Genomic DNA, 18900 nt, shown 5'->3' with positions numbered 1-18900 from the left:
ACTAAGAAAATGGCTGAATGAATCCTTCCACTTTTTTGGTATGTGGAAAGTTATGGGCATACGAGTTTATGTGCCAAGCAGCTTGAAAGCCGGTGCTAAACTGGCAGAGAATGAGACCGGGGAAATGGATTTTTAACATGGAAGGACTGATCAAAACATGTTGCGCATCCCTAATGGCTTTTAGTCACTGTAATCATTGTAGAAACCTTGGGGGTCGTCCCGGGTCGTCCTCTGTGTGGAGTTTGCATGTTCTCCCCATGTCTCCGTGGGTTTCCTTCGGGTGCTTCGGTTTCCTCCCGCAGTCCTAAGACATGTATCACTCGTACTAAATTGTCCCTAGGGGGTGGGTGGGTGTGTGTGTGTTGTGTAGTGGGGGCGAGGCGGACCCCCTAGTCGAGATATGGGTTCGCGTCCTGGCTGCGGCAGTTCCTGTGGTTGCCCCCCGAGTTCGCTACATTGGTGTCAGAAGTGGGATGGGCGCAGACGCGCTTCCCGAAGGAGGGGGGTAGTGTAACGTGCATGGAGAAGTGTCGCACCTTTTAGTCGAGTGGTTAGCGATGTCTCCTGGGGTGTGGGAGATACGGGTTCGAAGGTGTATTTCTGAACACCCCGGCTGCGGCGGTTCCTGTTGCCTCCCCCCCCTCCCCCGAATTCGCTACAATATTGCGTTGATGGAAGTATGCAGACCGAGTAACATTGTTGATGTGAACTTCAAAAGATATTTTGCTGTCAAGGATGACACCCAGACTCTTAACCTAAGGCGATGGGGGAACTATAGAATGTCAATAGTCAGAGAAAAACTATCAGGTTTGGCCACATAAGTCAACATACAAAATACATATTTCAAAACGTGAACTTTTCAGTTGAAACGGCACTGTTTATGTAAGGAGTCGTCCATGTGAACAGTTAATGCAACAGTGCATAAAACCTGCTGTCAAACATGGTGGGGGCAACAGGTTTGGGGCTGTTTGGTCCACCCAGGAGACACTGATTTGCACAGGATCAACAACACACTGACCAAAGAGAATTCCTACTCTATTCTACAGAGACATGACATGTCTTCTGGGTTTAAGATGTATGGAAGAAGATTTATTTTCTAGTAAATTACTGAACTGAAGCACACATAAAAGCTTTGCCAAGACTATCTGAAGTCAAAACAGGAGCTGGAAGTATTAACTTGTATGGCTTTCCCTCCACAGTAACCAAACCTTAACCCCATGCAACCCCTACAGGAACATATATGAAACACACTCTGACGTCACAGCACCGCGACCTCTGAAATGCTGCGAGAGAATGTTGAAATAATGTGGATTACAGATCACAGTCAATGCCAGAAAGACTGCGAGCTTCAATTAAGGCAGTTTGGGACATACCAACTATTAGGAGATTTCGACTTTCTCTTATAAGTAAGTGCTTTTAATTTGCGCTATCAAAAATGTAATCTTGCTTCAGATATATCTACTACATCTATATATCTATATCTATATCTACTATATCTATAAAGTTTGTTTTTGAAGAATTTTAAAAACAAACAGATCATGTATATGAGGATACGTTTTCGTCAGTGGTTAATAAATTAATATCTACAGAAGAGGGTAGAAGTTACCATTATGTAATACATTCTCTCTCTCTCTCGCTCTCTCTCTGTCTCTGTCTCTCTCTCTCGCGCGCTCCTTCTTTCTTTCTCCCACCCACTTTCACCTCTCCTCTTACGGTGATGTGATTGCGCGACGCTTCTCTCTACTGCATATGAAGCAATGTGTGTCATGATGAACTCTCTCATTACTGGTTTCCTGTACCTTCCGTTACCTTTCCCCCAGCTGCAAGCCCCTCCCCGAGCTGCAAGCCCCGCCCCCATTACGTCCTTTTTGCGTGTGTGTTTGTGTGCGTGCGTGCGTGTTTGTGTGTGTCCACACAAATGAGTGTATGTGAGAGAGCCCAAAGTTCAATGAAACTTGAACTGTGCTTGGTCTTTTTACCAGTGGCGGGGAAAGAGAGACACTAAACTACTAAAGCTATGGATCAGAATTCGGTAGGAATTATTTTTTGCTGTCACCTTTCAATCTATTTGAACTTATTTATAGATTTAAAGGTTCTTCCATCCCTAAAGATGTAAACCTTTAAAACCTACTTTGAAGGCCATAAAATGTTCTCCTGCAGGGGACTCTGTTTAACTGTGCATGACTTTTCTGATATCTTGAATATATTCAATTATACTATTCTACTGACAACCCAGCCACTGAGGATGCACAAGCCAGTGCATTCTTAGTGCCGGTCCCAAGCCCGGACAAATGGGGAGGGTTGCGTCAGGAAGGGCATCCGGCGTAAAACCTTTGCCAAATCAAATATGCGGATCATAAATAAAATTTCCATACCGGATTGGTCGAGGCCCAGGTTACCAACAACTGCCACCAGTACTGTTAACGAGCAGGGTGCCAGTGGAAACTATGCTACTGTTGAGCAAAGGAGAAGGAGAGGGGGAAGGCATATCCAGAGGCAGCTAGAGAGGAGGAAAGGTAGGCGTGTGGAGGCGAGAGTCGGAACTTTGAATGTTGGAACTATGACTGGTAAAGGGAGCGAGCTGGCTGATATGATGGAAAGAAGAAAGGTAGGCTTACTGTGTGTGCAAGAGACCAGGTGGAAGGGGAGTAAGGCCAGGAGTATCGGAGGTGGGCTCAAACTCTTCTACCATGGTGCGAATGGGAGGAGAAATGTCAAGAGCGTGCTGGAGGTGAAGAGAGTGTCAGACAGAGTGATGAGTATGAAGCTGGAAATCGAAGGTGTATTTCTGAATGTTATCAGCGCATATGTCCCGCAAGTTGGGTGTGAGATGGATGAGAAAGAAGAATTCTGTAGTGAGTTGGACGACGTGGTGGAGAGGGTACCCAAGGAGGAGAGAGTGGTGATTAGAGCGGACTTCAATGGACATGTTGGTGAAGGGAACAGAGGAGATGAGGAGGTGATGGGAAGGTATGGAGTCAAGGAGAGAAATGTGGAAGGACAGATGGTGGTCGATTTTGTGAAAAGGATGGAAATGGCTGTGGTGAATACATATTTCAAGAATAGGGTGGAACGCAGGGTGACGTATAAGAGTGGAGGAAAGTGCACACAGGTGGACTATATCTAATGTAGAAGGCGCAATCTAAAAGGGATTGGAGACTGCAAGGTGGTGACAGAAGCAACATTGCTAGCTAGGCAACATTGGATGGTGGTCTGTAGGATGATTTTGGAGACCAAGAAGAGGAAGCGAGTGAAGACACAGCCGAAGATCAAATGGTGGAAGTTGAAGAAGGAAGACTGTTGTGTGGAGTTCAGGCAGGAGTTAAGACAGGCACTGGGTGGTAGTGAAAAGTTGCCAGATGGCTGGAAAACCACTGCAGAAATAGTGAGGGAGACAGCTAGGAAGCTACTTGGTGTGTCATCAGGGCAGAGGAAGGAAGACAAGGAGACTTGGTGGTGGAATGAGGAAGTACAGCAGAGTATACAGAGGAAGAGGCTGGCAAAAAAGAAGTGGGATCGTCAGAGAGATGAAGAAAGTAGACTGGAGTACAAGGAGATGCAGCGTAAAGTGAAGAGAGAGGTGACAAAGGAAAAGGAAAAGGCGTATGGTGAGTTGTATGACAGGTTAGACAGGGAAGGAGAAAAGGACTTGTACCAATTGGCTAGACAGAGGGACCGAGCTGCGAAGGATGTGCAGCAGGTTAGGGTGATCAAGGATAGAGATGGAAATGTGCTGACAAGCGAGGAGAGTGTACTGAGAAGGTGGAAGGAGTACTTTGAGGGGCTGATGAATGAAGAAGATGAGAGAGAGAGAGAGAGAGAGAGAGAGAGAGAGAGAGAGAGAGAGAGAGAGAGAGAGAGAGAGAGAGAGAGAGAGAGAGAGAGAGAGAGAGAAGGTTGGATGATGTGGGGATAGTGAATCAGGAAGTTCAGTGGATTAGCAAGGAGGAAGTGAGGGCAGCTATGAAGAGGATGAAGAGTGGAAAGGCAGTTGGTCCTGATGACATACATGTGGAGGCATGGACATGTTTAGGAGAAATGGCAGTGGAATTTTTAACTAGATTGTTTAACACAATCTTGGAAAGTGAGAGGATGCCTGAGGAGTGAGGAAGAAACATACTGGTACCGATTTTCAAGAACAAGGGCGATATGCAGAACTGTAACAACTACAGAGGTATAAAGTTGATCAGCCACAGCATGAAGATATGGGAAAGAGTAATAGAAGCTAGGTACAGAGGAGAAGTGACGATTAGCGAGCAGTAGTATGGTTTCATGCCATGAAAGAGCACTACAGATGTGATGTTTGCTTTGAGAATGTTGATTGAGAAGTATAGAGAAGGCCAGAAAGAGTTGCATTGTGTCTTTGTAGATTTAGAGAAAGCATATGACAGGGTGCCGAAAGAGAAGGTGTGGTATTGTATGAGGAAGTCGGGAGTTGCAGAGAAGTATGTAGGAGTGGTGCAGGATATGTATGAGGGAAGTGTGACAATGGTGAGGTGTGCGGTTGGGATGACAAATGGGTTCAAGGTGGAGGTGGGATTACATCAAGGATCGGCTCTTAGCCCTTTCTTGTTTGCAATGGTGATGGACAGGTTGACGGACAAGATCAGGCAGGAGTCTCCATGGACGATGATGTTCGCGGATGACATTGTGATCTGTAGTGAGAGTAGGGTGCAGGTTGAGGAGAGCCTGGAGAGGTGGAGGTATGCACTAGAGAGAAGAGGAATGAAAGTCAGTAGGAGCAAGACGGAATACCTATGCGTGAATGAGAGAGAGGACAGTGGAATGGTCAGGATGCAAGGAGTGGAGGTGACAAAGGCATTGGAGTTTAAATACTTGGGGTCAACTGTCCAAAGTAACGGGGAGTGCAGTAGAGAGGTGAAAAAGAGAGTGCAGGCAGGTTGGAGTGGGTGGAGAAGTGTGTCAGGAGTGATTTGTGACAGAAGGGTACCAGCAAGAGTTAAAGGGAAGGTTTACAGGATGGTTGTGAGACCAGCTATGTTATATGGTTTGGAGACAATGGCACTGACGAAAAGACAGGAGGTGGAGCTGGAGGTGGCAGAGTTGAAGATGCTAAGATTTTCCCTGGGAGTAACGAAGAAGGACAGGATTAGGTATGATTATATTAGAGGGACAGCTCAGGTTGGACGGTTTGGAGACAAAACAGGCAAGATTGAGATGGCTTGGACATGTGTGGAGGAGAGATGCTGGGTATATTGGGAGAAGGATGGTGAATATGGAGCTGTCAGGAAAGAGGAAAAGAAGAAGGCCGAAGAGGAGGTTTATGGATGTGGTGAGGGAAGACAGTGGTGTGACAGAGGAAGACGCAGAAGACAGGAAGAAATGGAAACGGATGATCCACTGTGGCGACCCCTAACAGGAGCCGCTGAAAGTAGTAGTAGATAATATCCTACTGACCTGCTCACTGACTTAATGTATATGTGCATACTGGTCATACTGTAACATGTTGTCCTGAATAAACTCACAATCACAAGTTTTGCATTTTTAGATTTTGCAATTTAATTTAAAATGGATATAGACTTTAATGTCTACGAAATGTTTCATGACTCTGGTAACAAATCAGACCATTGTTAAAAACTGCAAAAAATGGCAAAATCATATGACAAAAAGGTTCTGTGCTACCTCCTGAGCCGTAGAGTGGGTCGTCTATTAATCAGAAGGTTGCTGGTTCGATATCCGGCTTCTCCAGGGAGCGCGTCGAAGTGTTCTTGAGCAAGACACTGAACCCCCAGTTGCTGCTGATGTGCAAGTTGCCGCCTTGCATGGCAGCCTCCTCCATCAGTGTGTGAATGTGTATGTGAATGGTGGTATGTGAGGCATACAGTGTAAAGCGCTCTCAGTGGTCGGTTGTCTAGAAAAGCTTTCCACGGGTTCACGTCCCGTCTGTGGCGGTTCCCGGGCTGCTCCTCGAATTCGCTACACCATTTGTCAACGAGCTGGCTTTCTCACATTAGATGTTTTTACAACACTCTTGTGCTTTGCTGTAAGTGCTCATACAGTGTGTGTTGTGGTCATGCAGATCGCCCCTCTGGCAGTTGCTTTTTCTTTGGTGGTGGCGTCACTGCTGTACTTCCTCCTCCTCCGAGGAGAGAAGAAGAAGAAACTGCCTTACACTCTGCAGGATCCTACAATCAAATATCCTCTTCGCCTGATAAAAAAACAGGTAGGCAATCACACACACACACACACACACACACACACACACACACACACACACACACACACACACACACACACACACACACACACACACACACTTAAGGGTCATAAAGTTGAAAAAAAAAATCTCTCGCTTCAATCAAAATATTTTTCTAGTCAAGGAAATCATCATCAATCCTTGGACAAATCTTAGGCGTTAAGTATTTCAACTTCTGTGGACACAGACATTTAAACATCAGGAACATTATCGTTTCCCCCAGCCCAAAGCAGTGCAACACAAAGACAAAAACACACCCAAGCTACAAGAACACATATATCCAAACTACAAAAATGAAAAAACTACAAAGACTACAAAAACACACATATCCAACATATCAAAAGAAAAAGAATATTCACTGTCCAAGAGAGTGAACGCCAGGATGACTGTCTGCATGGGCTAGCAGTTAGCTTAGCCTGTCCCGCTTCCGCGTTCTGTCAGCCCGCCTCGGTGTTTCCTCTTTGCGCGCAGCTCCAAGCAGGGCCGTAGTCCCTGTGCCCACAGGATGCAGGAGACCAAGCTCTCCAAGCCGATCCAGCGCCAGCTCTCCCAGCCATCAAATGAAGACACAAACCTAGACGCAGACGTGGACACAGACACTGTATGGACGGTACTGGGCGAGGCCGCCGCAAACGCAAGTTCGCGCTGCCATCTTCCCACACCGGCACTGGGCGAGGCCGTCGCAAACGCGAATTCACGCCGCCATCCTCCCACGCCGGAAGTGGACAAACCTAGCAATAAACTAATCAAATGGACAAACCTTTGATTTGCTCCTTCGGATAATGCAATCTGACAAAAGTAAGAATTGATGGTTTAAAAAACACTGCACGCCATATGACTATTTTAGGCTCAATTATTTTTGAGAAGTATGCTACTGTTAAGTTGTGCAAACCTTGAAAATTCCCTGAAATACACCAAAGCTCTCCTTGTTTCTGTCTGTGTCCCTGTGCAGGAAATCAGCCATGATACCAAGAGGTTTCGGTTTGGCCTTCCGTCTCAAGCTCACATCCTCGGACTGCCCATTGGTACTGAGTCACTGCTCTACTCTTCTTATCTGAAATGACAGAAATAGAAACAACATCAACTAACGATTGGTTGCAAGAGAAATTACACACTGAGTCAAGAAATTCTTTATCAGAGAACTGCCCTTACTTAAAGTATAGAAGATGCATTATTATGAAACTAGTTACATCCCTCTAGACGGGTACTAAAATAATCTAACACAAACATAGTAGTACTGGGCGTCCGGGTAGTGTAGCGGTCTATTCTGTTGTCTACCAACACGGGATCGTCGGTTCGAATCCCAGTGTTACCTCTGACTTGATCGAGCGTCCCTACAGACACAGTTAACCGTTTCTGCGGATGGGAAGACGGATGTGGGTATGTGTCCTGGTCGCTGCATTGGCGCCCCCTCTGGTCGGTGGGGGCACCTGTTCGGGGGGGGGGGCAATAGCGTGATCCTCCCATGCGCTATGTCCCCCTGGCGAAATCAGAATACTTTATTCATCCCCGAGGGAAAATTAGGAAACTCCTCACTATCAGGTGAAAAGAAGCGGCTGGCGACGCCACATGTATCGGAGGAGGCATGTGGTAGTCTGCAGTCCTCCCCGGATCGGCAGAGGGTGGAGTAGCGACCGGGATTGCTCGGAAGAGTGTTGTAATTGGCCGGATACAATTTGGGAGAAAAGGAGGGGGGGTAATCCCCCCCCCAAAAAAACGTAATAGTAGTTACTTCATCGCCTATTCTTTTGCAGTAATACTCCAGTTACTAAAATCATATATAAGATGACCAAGGCTCAGCGTTTTCGGTTTTTACTGATTTTCACCGAAAAATATCCGGATTTTTTTAAAAGGAGCAGATCGGTTTAAACTGATTTTCACCCGGATTTTAAGTTTCCACGGATCCAAAAGTTGTTCCTATTCGTGTGAGGCTATGTAATAGTGTCCTCTTGTGGCGAATTCGGCATGCTGGATGACTTTGAAAAATAAAAACCGAAAACGCTGAGCCTTGAAGATGACCCAAGGTGATGTTTGGTCGAAGTAAGTAAATAACGTGGAGCTCTGTACCCACTGAATGGAGTGATAACTAAGCCTTTCTAATAGTTCAAATGTAATTCCAGTAATAGTTTAATGCCTAGTGTGATGGAGTGTGGCGAGGACCAGCCGTCCTGAGTTAGTCTAATTAAATCAGGACAGTTTGGTAAAGTCCACAGCCCAAATGAAGACACATCCGAGGCTGGGAGAGAGCAAGACATGACAAGCTGTCTCCCTCAGCTAAAGATCATAGACATCTCTGTTTGTAACAATTTCCATCTCTGATTGTTTTTAATCTCTGTGTACTTAAATAAATGGGTTGTTGTGCCCTCGTTTACATCATTGCCTGTGGTCTCGGACTTGCCACAAGCTGTATAACACATAAGGCTTCAGAATCAAAGTGAAATTAGATGAGGAACTGGCAAGTAAAATTGTAAGGGTAAATACTACAACCTGCTGCCCACCAGTTGCTTGTCACTGTCTGTATTATTTCTATCATGATGAGTCAGGTATTTTATGATCGATCTGATGGTATGATGGACCTATAAACATCTAGTGCGATCCTTTTTGCCTCCCTCAATCTCACAACAGAACAATTAGCCCTCCCTCCCACCTTATATCCTCATTCCAACTCAATCAGTCCTCTGAATCTCCACCCTCACTCATACCCTCTACCTAATCCAACATTTTACCATTTCCCCCCGCTCTATCATCTCCCTTTCACTTACCCCCTTTCTACTGCCCCGCAAATCAACCCACCCCCAATCTCTGTCCTCGCTCCACCCCGTCTCTCTGGTCTCTGCTGTAGGGCAGCACGTATATGTGTCAGCCAAGGTGAAGGGCAGTCTGGTGGTGAGAGCCTACACTCCAGTCTCCAGTGACCAGGACCAGGGATATGTTGACCTGGTAGTTAAGGTATGTAGCATCACTGAAATAAGCAGAAACAAACATGCAAAATACTTACGCAAACGCTTTAACTAGGGACCCCAAGTTAAATCCTCCGTATGAGCATACTTTAAATAATATTCGAGCAAGATCCCTAACTCTCAACTTTCCAAACAACATGGAACAAGCTGGCTGATGCTGCACCCAAGCCATATGGCAGGGGGGGGGGAAAAAAGAATTGGGGTATTTTTAATGTAAACAAAATGTGAAAAGTCAAATGAACAAGTATGGATAAATGTAGTTAGGGAATACTGAGATGTCGTCACTATGGCTCCACAGATTTAACGTCATATCATCAATTCAGAGTTTATTATAAATCAATCGATGTGTGTCATCAAATGCTTTTGGCATGGCACTCACACTTTCAGTTCCGGTCTCACGCTCTCACACTAACCACTCAAATCTGATGCCAAGATGCTCATTTGAAAAAAAACAAACACATACTGCATGCTATAAACTGCTTGTTTTTTTTTTGTTTTTTGTTTTTTTGTTTTTTGTTTTTAAAATGTTCCCCTTTTTTCTGCAAATTGTACTTGACCAATTACCCCACTCTTCTGAGCTGTCCTGGTCGCTGCTGCACCCCTCTGCTGATCCAGGGAGGGCTGCAGACTACCACATGCCTCCTCTGATACATGTGGAGTCGCGAGCCGCTTCTTTTCACCTGACAGTGAGGAGTTTCACCAGGGGGATGTAGTATGTGGGAGGATCACGCTATTCCCTCCAGTTCTCCCTCCCCCCAACAGGCACCCCGACCGACCAGAGGAGGCGCTAGTGCAGCGACCAGGACACATGCCCACATCCGGCTTCCCACCTGCAGACACAGCCAATTGTGTCTGTAGGGACACCCGACCAAGCTGGATGTAACACGGGGATCCGAACCAGAGATCCCTGTGTTGTAGGCAACAGAATAGACCGCTACGCTACCCGGACGACCTAATTGCTTGTTTTTTTATGTAAACTTCTGGATGGTGAGATGATGTGGAGGTATCATAGTACAGAAAGATGGTGGATTGGCATTATATGGCACAGCACCACCTGCTCGGTGTTGCTCAGGTCACGCATGATGCTTTCTGCTTTCAGAAGTTCCTAAGAGGTTATAAGAGGCGTCACAAGATGTTGAAGTAAATGTTGAAGATAATTGTTGGGATATCTATTTGATTATTTTGTGACAATAGCTCGCTATGCTGAAGTACTGACTGAAGAGGAAGGAGGGCAGAGCAGAGAGAAAGAGTAGAACATGAGAAGAGAAGAGGCCTAAAGAAGCAAAGTTAAATAGGGAGATGAGGTCGGAGGAAAGGATACTAACATTAACACAAAGAGATGAAACAAAAAGAGAGAGATGGAGAGAGGAGGGAGCAGAGAAGAACAAGCATGTGATGCATCACATCGTATATATTAACACCTGTGAGCTGTGGTTCACAGTATTGTTGAGGCTGTTTAAGCAGCCCAGCAGCTGATGTGAACATGTCTCCTTCCACCTATAAAAAATTGAGAAGCTTACTCCAGCTTGCTGACTAAAGCTGGCTACCCTGTATTTTCCAAGACGGGGCAAGTTTTTCTTAGAATTCGGTGTTTTCTGATATAGGCCCCAGACCAAAAAGAGCCATCTGAATATCATGGCAAGACCACGACCATGCTACTTCGTTCAGTTTGACGGGACGTTTTCCTGAAGGTGATGCGTTGACATTTTATTTGTTGGGTTGCATATCTTTCTTTACCCTACCACAGGTTTTCCTCAAAAGAGAGAGGACATCCACTTCCAGTTCTCCTACGAGCAGTTAGTTCGTGTTACACTCCTGCATGAAGCAGACATTTCTAGTAAATATTCTCGTGCACATGATGATGTGCCATAGAGATATGAATTGTATTTTGAACGAAAACAGCAGGCATGAATTGAAAATGCTAGAAAAACCATTGTAAATTGTTCTGTAGGTGTACTACAAGAACTGCCACCCTGCCTTCCCAGATGGAGGGAAAATGTCTCAGTACCTGGACACCATGGCTATCGGGGACTCCATTGACTTCAGAGGACCCAATGGATTGCTGGTATACAATGGCAATGGTAGGGCTATGTGTCTATAATACAGAGTGACAGGAGAGAGAGCACTAGATGTGTTTGTTTGCATGCCTCTATTATTACCTCAGGTGAGGTACTGAGCTGTAGCTAAACCGTAGTACAGTAGATGTCATACCATATTATGGCCACAAGATGGCAAAGTTGTTTAAGATTGCGTAAAATCACCCCTACACACTGTAACGCTAATTGTTATTGATATTGAGACGACTCCTTTTCAGGTAAATTTTCAATCCGACTCGACAAGAAGTCTGAAGCAAAGGTTAAGAAGTTTAGACACATTGGAATGATTGCTGGTGGAACAGGTTAGTTTACGTTACTCTGAGTCAATAGATAATCCTAATCCATATTTTGGCCCTGTTTACATCTGGCATTAACATGCGCTTTGGGTGATCCGATCACAAGCGGACAACTCTAAATACGTCAGTTCGCACCTGGTATAAAGCTTTTCAACAGCTGCTGTAACCATGACAACCATGGACACACTCGGCTGAAAGTCACCTGAACACAGTCAAATGTTACACGCTTTATTTCACATGTTATGACAGATCCGTTAGTGCCAAAGGGTCAGCGCAGGCCAGACATTTGGCTCTCGCTGGCCGGACCTGGCCTGCAGGCCGCTTATTGGGGTTCAGGGCCCTAGACCTAGAGTGTACTCCATCCACAACAACTCATTTTGCCTGTTTTGGCTTCGTCTCCTTGTTTACCGCTTTAATATGACGCCGTTGGCGTGCAAACAAGTACGTAGATCCGCTTACACAGAGGACGTCAGTTGAGTAGGCAGCCCTTCAGTGTGACCGAGGACACATTCGCGTGCACATTGCTAAAAGAGTGTGGCCCAGACCACCTCTAAATGTGGTCAGAGCGGTCGGATCTCAATGCATCCTCATTGCATCTTGGGTTCATTCACAGCTGTCCACTTGTGATCAGATCACAGAAGACCTATGTTAATGCCAGGTGTAAACAGGGCCTGTTATTCACTTGAATATCAATGATGCTATACAGACCAAGTCACTATGTTAATGTAATAAATAATAGGCTCCTCTTCATCAAACACCTGCTGTATAGCTAACTGCATAGTACCGTACCGTGATTCTGTGAAGATCAAGATAGCTTGCTGTGTGTGCGAAACTTAAGAAAAAGGAGAATTTTTTGCAAGTATTGGGATTTCCCTCTCTCCAATAATAGTCCTGGGGTACAGGTATTGCATTTCTTGACATTTTCTCCTTATACTGTGAATGAAATTTGATGATATTCGGCTTTGTTTGTGCAAATAAATGCATCTCTATCAGTTCACAACATTATTTTGAAATGATCAAACCCACCATCCCTTTGGCTCGGTAAATAAAAAAAAGACAAAAGTAACTATATGTTTTTGTTTTTACAGGTATTACTCCAATGTTGCAGCTTGTTCGTAGCATCACAGCAGACCCTACTGACAACACCAAGTGCTCGCTCATATTTGCAAATCAGGTCAGTTCTTCAAATCAAGTGATGAGAACATTTCTAGTTGCTGTTGTCTTTAAAACATGTTAAACACTTGACAATACACAGGAAATTATTTACTGTAACATCTAGAGTTCCAAGTTCATCTGGGCCTTTATAAGACATTCACAGTTACATGTTCCTAAAGAACAGTTTGAAATAGAAGAAGTATTGTCTATTTTGTTTGGGGGGGGGGGCGTTGGACACCTTGCTATGTGTGATTTTTAAGGTTGTTTTTTTTAAAACTAAAATGGTGATAGAAAATGCTTTGGAGAGACAACCTTTCTCTTTCCCTCAGACTGAGAAGGACATCCTGCTGAGGGAGGAACTGGAGGAGCTGAAGAAAAGTCACCCTGATAAATTTAAGCTTTGCTTAACATTAGACAAACCGCCACAGGGTAAGGAAGTGTTTCGTTACTCATGAAGTAAGACCCAACATGGGTGTCTGCCGGGTCCTTACACATACTACACACACTTTCTGATTCTGATCGCCATATATATATATATAAACACTGAAGAGGACAGAGTAGGAACATTACTTTGAACATTACTGTTTGTTCTGCACAACTACACAACAGAAAATACTACAAAATACAAAGCATAATTAAAAACAGAAATACAGAGCTGTTGTCCAGGTATTTGCTTTCAATTTACTTTTATATTTTGGGGCCCAGGCTATGCAGACACAGGAATGCTGTTATTAGTATCATCATTATCGTTATCATTATTTTGTTTTTTCATTAATATACACTAGAAAGTATCTGGAACACCAGAAACTATACATTTGAGAGCTGTATAAATGGAGGGTTGTTTCACACAGGCCCTCGCTACTCAGGCAATGACAGTCAGTCATATTTGCCACATGATGGCGCTGTAATTTACAAATTTAGGATTGTTCTAATTGGCATGCATGTTGCACTTTCTTTCTCTTATGAAAAAAGTAGAAAGAGTAGAATTCAGACTTTCTAATATCCTTTTTTTTTTTTTGGAAAGAGCTCCCCCTAGTCCGGCTTCTCTTCCCCAATTTTTTTTCCTACTGATACTCGTGGTTTCTTCAGATACTCTTTTACATACAGCCTATTGTGCTTGTCAATCAATGGTCAGTTCACGAATGTCAGTGAGGAACAGTCCACTCCTTCATGTTGCAGTCACACCAAACGCCACGTCGTTGGTTCATCAGAGCTATGAAGCTAGTACTACCAAGTAACTTGCCAGTTTCATACCAACAAGTTCGTTTGTCACAAAAAAAAAACTTCCATAAAAAAATAATTTACTGGAACATTTTTACTCTGCCTTTACTGTTAAAAGATACATATATTACATGCTGGCCATTCAAATAAATAACAAGTCACCCCGGAGAGGGACAGGCCTCTCCCTAAACTCCCACCAACAATTGGCCCCGGCAACAGTGCACCACTCTTTAGAACCATAAAACATCTCCTAACTAAACGGTGCACATCTGATACACCATGGTGAACTGGAACATGCTACACTACTCCCCCTTATTAAAGTATCATCCACAATTATGAGGATGAGTATCCTCATCCTCATAATTGTGGACGTAACTTGATATGTACAACTTGAAACTTTCCACCCGTTTGCTGGTAGGTGCAGGTGAAAGTTTGTCGACAGTTCTGTGCAGGTCGTTGGCATTTATCAAGCGTCGCGAAAAATATGCCGTTGTCAATAGCGCGCGCCAACAAACAGGAAACTGGTATGACCGCTGCAGCAGAAATCGGAAGTCAGTGGGCTACAGCTATGCACAGAGTCGATTGGCCGAACAGGGAGGAGGAAAAAAAGATTTCTCCTTCTGCTTCTACCCATTTAACTTCTTCCCTATTGCCTACTCAGCAGGATGAATATGGAGGCAGCGTGTAAGCTCCGCTGTCCTCGATAAAAACTCGCGTGCAAAGGACACACAGAGAGATAACAAACACTGGCTTCCGTTCCAAAATCACTTACTTGTTGGTCTCAAACACTATTAGATCTTTTCATTACTCTGTCTGAATAAAGGGAAACTTGCAACCGATTGTTTCACATCACGGTATAAAAAATTATCTGTTGAGATTGTAGAGAAAAATGATTCCAGCTGGTACAGCATGAAAGAAGGCACAGATGCTTCTTGAGCTCTTGCTTTAATGTGAAGATAGTCATCTCTTCCTCCAGGGAAAACAAACGATCACTATGCTAACAATTAGCATTTGCACTTCTGATGAATAACAATGAAGCTATCATGTATTCCCCTTTTGTGAGGAAATAATGGATGTGCATCTGCTGTGTTCAAAGCCTTGATAACAAGAGTTATATAACAGCATTATGATCATCAAGTTAAGTCTGCTTCATGGTTGATGTAAAAAGAGCCAAGAGTCTTACAAAACTACTGTATGACTGTTAATGATTTTTTTTAGATACTTTATTGATCCCTGTAGGGAAATTAATCCTAACTGTGAAGCTAGGATGACTTACACCCACAATTATGACTCGATATGTACAACTTGAAACTTTCACCCATTTGCTGGTAGGTGCAGGTGAAAGTTTGTCGACAATTCTGTGCATGTCGTTGACATTTATCCATGGTAAATCTTGCAGGCATCGCGAAAAATATGCCGTTGTCAATAGCACACGCCAACAAACAGGAAACTGGTATGACCACTGCAGTTGAAACCGGAAGAGTGGGGTCTTACAGTTATGCGCAGAGCCGAGTACCCCACTCTTCCGAGCGGTCCCGATCGCTGCCCCACCCCCTCTGCCGATCCCGGGAGGGCTGCACACCACCACATGCCTCCTCCGATACATGTGGTGTCGCGAGCCGCTTCTTTTCACCTGACAGTGAGGAGTTTCACCAGGGGATTTAGCGCGTGGGCGGATCACGCTATTCCCCCCCCTCCCCAGTTCCCCTTCCCCTTCCCCACGAACAGGCGCCCCCTACCGACCAGAGGAGGAGTTAGTGCAGCGACCAGGACACATACCCACTTCCGGCTTCCCACCCGCAAACTCGGAGGTAACGCGGGGATTCGAACCGCCGATCCCCGTGTTGGTAGGCAACAGAATAGACCGCCACGCCATCCGGACGCCCAGAAGAGTTTTTTGATGTTGTTGTTTTGTTTGTTTTTTTAGATGAAGGAAATGTATTAAAAGGTGACAAAATTAAAGGGGGCTGGGCCATACTTTACTGTTGTAACCATGTGTTAGTCCTACTTCTTCAGCGTTCATAGCATAGGTACTGCGCTATTGCACCACCCTCAGGAGGAAGTGTTTATGGAACCCAGCACTAGGCAAGGTTACAGAACACACGCCAAGGAGGGCTGCTATGGCACATTTACTTTTGGGAGAGCCATCTTTAAAAAAAATCCACACACACACACACACATATGTATATATATATATGTATGTAAAGAGAATTCGAAATCTGATTTTGCAGCATCAGGGTTATCCATCCCTTGTCTATCTCAGTAAGAAGAAATACCATTGTACTTTGTGTTTTCCATTCTGTTTTATTTGGCATAAAAGGATCAGAGCCATTAATGGCTAAAGATCAGGCTCTCTGACATGAAAGTTGACGATGGCTCTCTCTCTCTCTCTCTCTCTCTCTCTCTCTCTCTCTCTCTCTCTCTCTCTCTCTCTCTCTCTCTCTCTCTCTCTCTCTCTCTCCCTCGCTCTCTCTCTCCCTCCCTCCATTTATTCTTTCTTTCTCTAATCTTGTCTTCCTCCAGGATGGAGCTATAGTTCGGGGTTTGTGACTCATGACATGATCAGGGACTACCTTCCTCCTCCCTCCAATGATGTCCTCATTGTTCTGTGTGGTCCACCGCCCATGATCCAGAATGCCTGTCTGCCGAATCTGGACAAGCTGGGACACAGAGCAGAAAACATCTTTGCATACTAACATACCAATATACCGCTCCTCACACAAAAATTCTAGAAGAAAAAACGAGTGGCACGTTAATGTACCTACACACATGCATCAACAAAGAACTCCAGCCTTACCTCGATTCACCTTTATGATAAATGATATTAGATTTTGTTAAGTGCTGTTTAAAAGTGATTTGTTTGAAAAACATTTTAATTTGCATTCACTTTACAGATATGAGTGGAATATTAATGGGCTTTAGGGCGACATGGTGGCCCAGTGGTTAGCACTGTTGCCTCACAGCAAGAAGGTCCTGGGTTCAAACCCTAGGCCATCCCAGGTCCTTTACGTGTGAAGTTTGCATGTTCTCCCCGTGTCTGTGTGTGTTTCCTCCGGGTGCTCTGGTTTCCTCCCACCATCAAAAAGACGTTCATGTTAGGGTTAATACTCCTGCCTGTGCCCCTGAGCAAGGCAATGGAAAGAAGAAATGGAGTTGGTCCCTGGGCGCTGCAGCTGCCCACTGCTCCTATACAGTAGAATGGGTTGATGGGTTAAATACAGAGAAGAAATTCGTCGTGAGAATAAAATTCTTTGTAAGAATACAATGCCAAAATAAAGTGGCTTTCTTTCTTTAATTTAGAGTGTTTGTGTAATCTTAATCCAATATTTAAGAATGAATTATGAAGGTCCTTAAATATACATCGATATTGATCTTTTTAACCATCATGGCCCATCTGTGGCTGTGTCTTATTTGTGAGAATTTTATCAAGTCAATAGAATTTTGATAAACCCACACCTGCAGCTAACGTCTATAAAGTATCTCCCAAGCGAGTGTTGGGACACTTACCATTTTCGTGAATTTGCTGACATCTACAGGTAAAAACTATGTAAAGAAACATGACAGGCTGATCTTGGTACTCTGTGATGTTAGCGTATCCCATGTGAATAGTACACATTGCCATTGAAACTCTAGTTAATGCTCATGGCAACTCGGTCGTTATGCCACTATTGTTTATAAGGGTGGGGATACCACCTGCAGTCAGTTGAGAGTGAAGAGGTCACTTAGATGAGTGATGAAACATTTCTCTCTCAATAAATGTTGTGTCCAGATGAACTGATTCAACTTTCTGTGATTTCCTAAGCATGCATAAAGACATAGTATCTATATGCACCTTTTCAATCGGCTTTCAGGGACTGTCACTCCACTGAGACTGCTCAGACTAGAGTGGTGAATAATCTACTAGCTATGGGCTCTGATTCCACCTCTGTGCTTCTACTACTGGACCTCAGTGCAGCCTTTGACACCACTGGTTACTGTATACCATTAGAATAAATTGTAATTTTGGTGTTTCTGGCTTAGCTCTCTCTTAAGTCCTATGTATATGGAAGAACTTCTTGTGAGAGATCCTTCCTCCTCCTCTAAGGTTTTTTCCTATTTTTCCTCCCTGTTAATGTTTTTTTTTTGAGTTGTTCCTTATCCAATGAGAGGGTCTAAGGGCCGGATGTTGTATTGCTGTAAAGTGTACTGAGGCAAATTTATAATTTCTGTTAATGGGCTTTACAAATAAAATTGACTTGACGTGCTTTCTCTTGATGGATACGGTTAGCAGTAGGAGCAAGCAGCTGTTGTTCAAGCTGAGCTCGAGGAGGCCAGTGTTGCTGGTTGTGGCACCAGCGATATTTTAGTGTCAAGAGAGGTGGAGAGCTCACAGGCTGGTAGCAGCTCTGATGGCACGGCGAGCTAGGATGCAGATGTGTTGGTTGAGATGGGTTTTTTTTCAATATAATTTTTGTCGTCCATTTTGTTGGCCCGATTGTGATCATGTCAGTGAAGTGGTGTTCTGGCCTTCTTCCATTCCTACACTGTTAGCTAATTCCACCTGCCAAATTAATTCAAAACTCCAGTCAAGTGATGAGATGCTGTGACAGGTCAGAAATGACATCAATCACAAATTGCTTCATCTTCCATATAACTTTCAATCTCTTTAGATTTACCAGCAAGCCGGTGTCAGCACCATACGGGTAGACCTATTACATATGACCAGGTGACTTGCCACAAGGCAGGCCGGATGGTCAATAACAAGGGAAAGGGAGTATTTAGGACCAAGCCCTTCTCCTACCTGTTGAAAATGTGGCATTTATAGTTGTTCCTCTAGAGCAACCTTGCTAGAGTCATTTAGTCATGCCTGGGAAAATCTGGGTATTAGAATAGGTAAGAGTGGACTGGTAATGTGAAATTACATTGAGAGCTAGTTCAAATCCCCCCCCCCCCCCAAGAGCTGGAGCTGAATTCAG

At 44.3% G+C, this 18900-nt stretch overlaps 1 protein-coding gene across 1 annotated transcript; it reads left to right on the top strand.

Moving 5' to 3' along the window:
- The first annotated feature begins 1965 nt into the window (after positions 1-1965).
- Positions 1966-17240, top strand: LOC130114155 (NADH-cytochrome b5 reductase 2). Its single transcript, XM_056281940.1, has 9 exons — positions 1966-2032; positions 6041-6184; positions 7170-7242; positions 9060-9166; positions 11129-11258; positions 11492-11575; positions 12658-12743; positions 13054-13153; positions 16469-17240. The coding sequence occupies exons 1-9, from the start codon at positions 2018-2020 to the stop codon at positions 16639-16641; spliced, it is 912 nt and encodes a 303-aa protein (XP_056137915.1). The 5' UTR covers positions 1966-2017; the 3' UTR covers positions 16642-17240.
- Positions 17241-18900: the final 1660 nt, after the last annotated feature.

The sequence above is a fragment of the Lampris incognitus genome, chromosome 6 (assembly GCF_029633865.1).
Source record: "Lampris incognitus isolate fLamInc1 chromosome 6, fLamInc1.hap2, whole genome shotgun sequence".
Taxonomy (NCBI): Eukaryota; Metazoa; Chordata; class Actinopteri; order Lampriformes; family Lampridae; genus Lampris; species Lampris incognitus.
Note: the sequence above shows the minus strand (reverse complement) of the source record. Positions and strands in the feature narration are given on the sequence as shown.

Bases quoted from the DNA above. Each gene is read 5' to 3' on its own strand.
- LOC130114155 (XM_056281940.1), top strand. The intron at 11,576-12,657 runs GTTAGTTTACGT...TTGTTTTTACAG, and splicing joins AATGATTGCTGGTGGAACAG to GTATTACTCCAATGTTGCAG. The intron at 12,744-13,053 runs GTCAGTTCTTCA...TCTTTCCCTCAG, and splicing joins CGCTCATATTTGCAAATCAG to ACTGAGAAGGACATCCTGCT.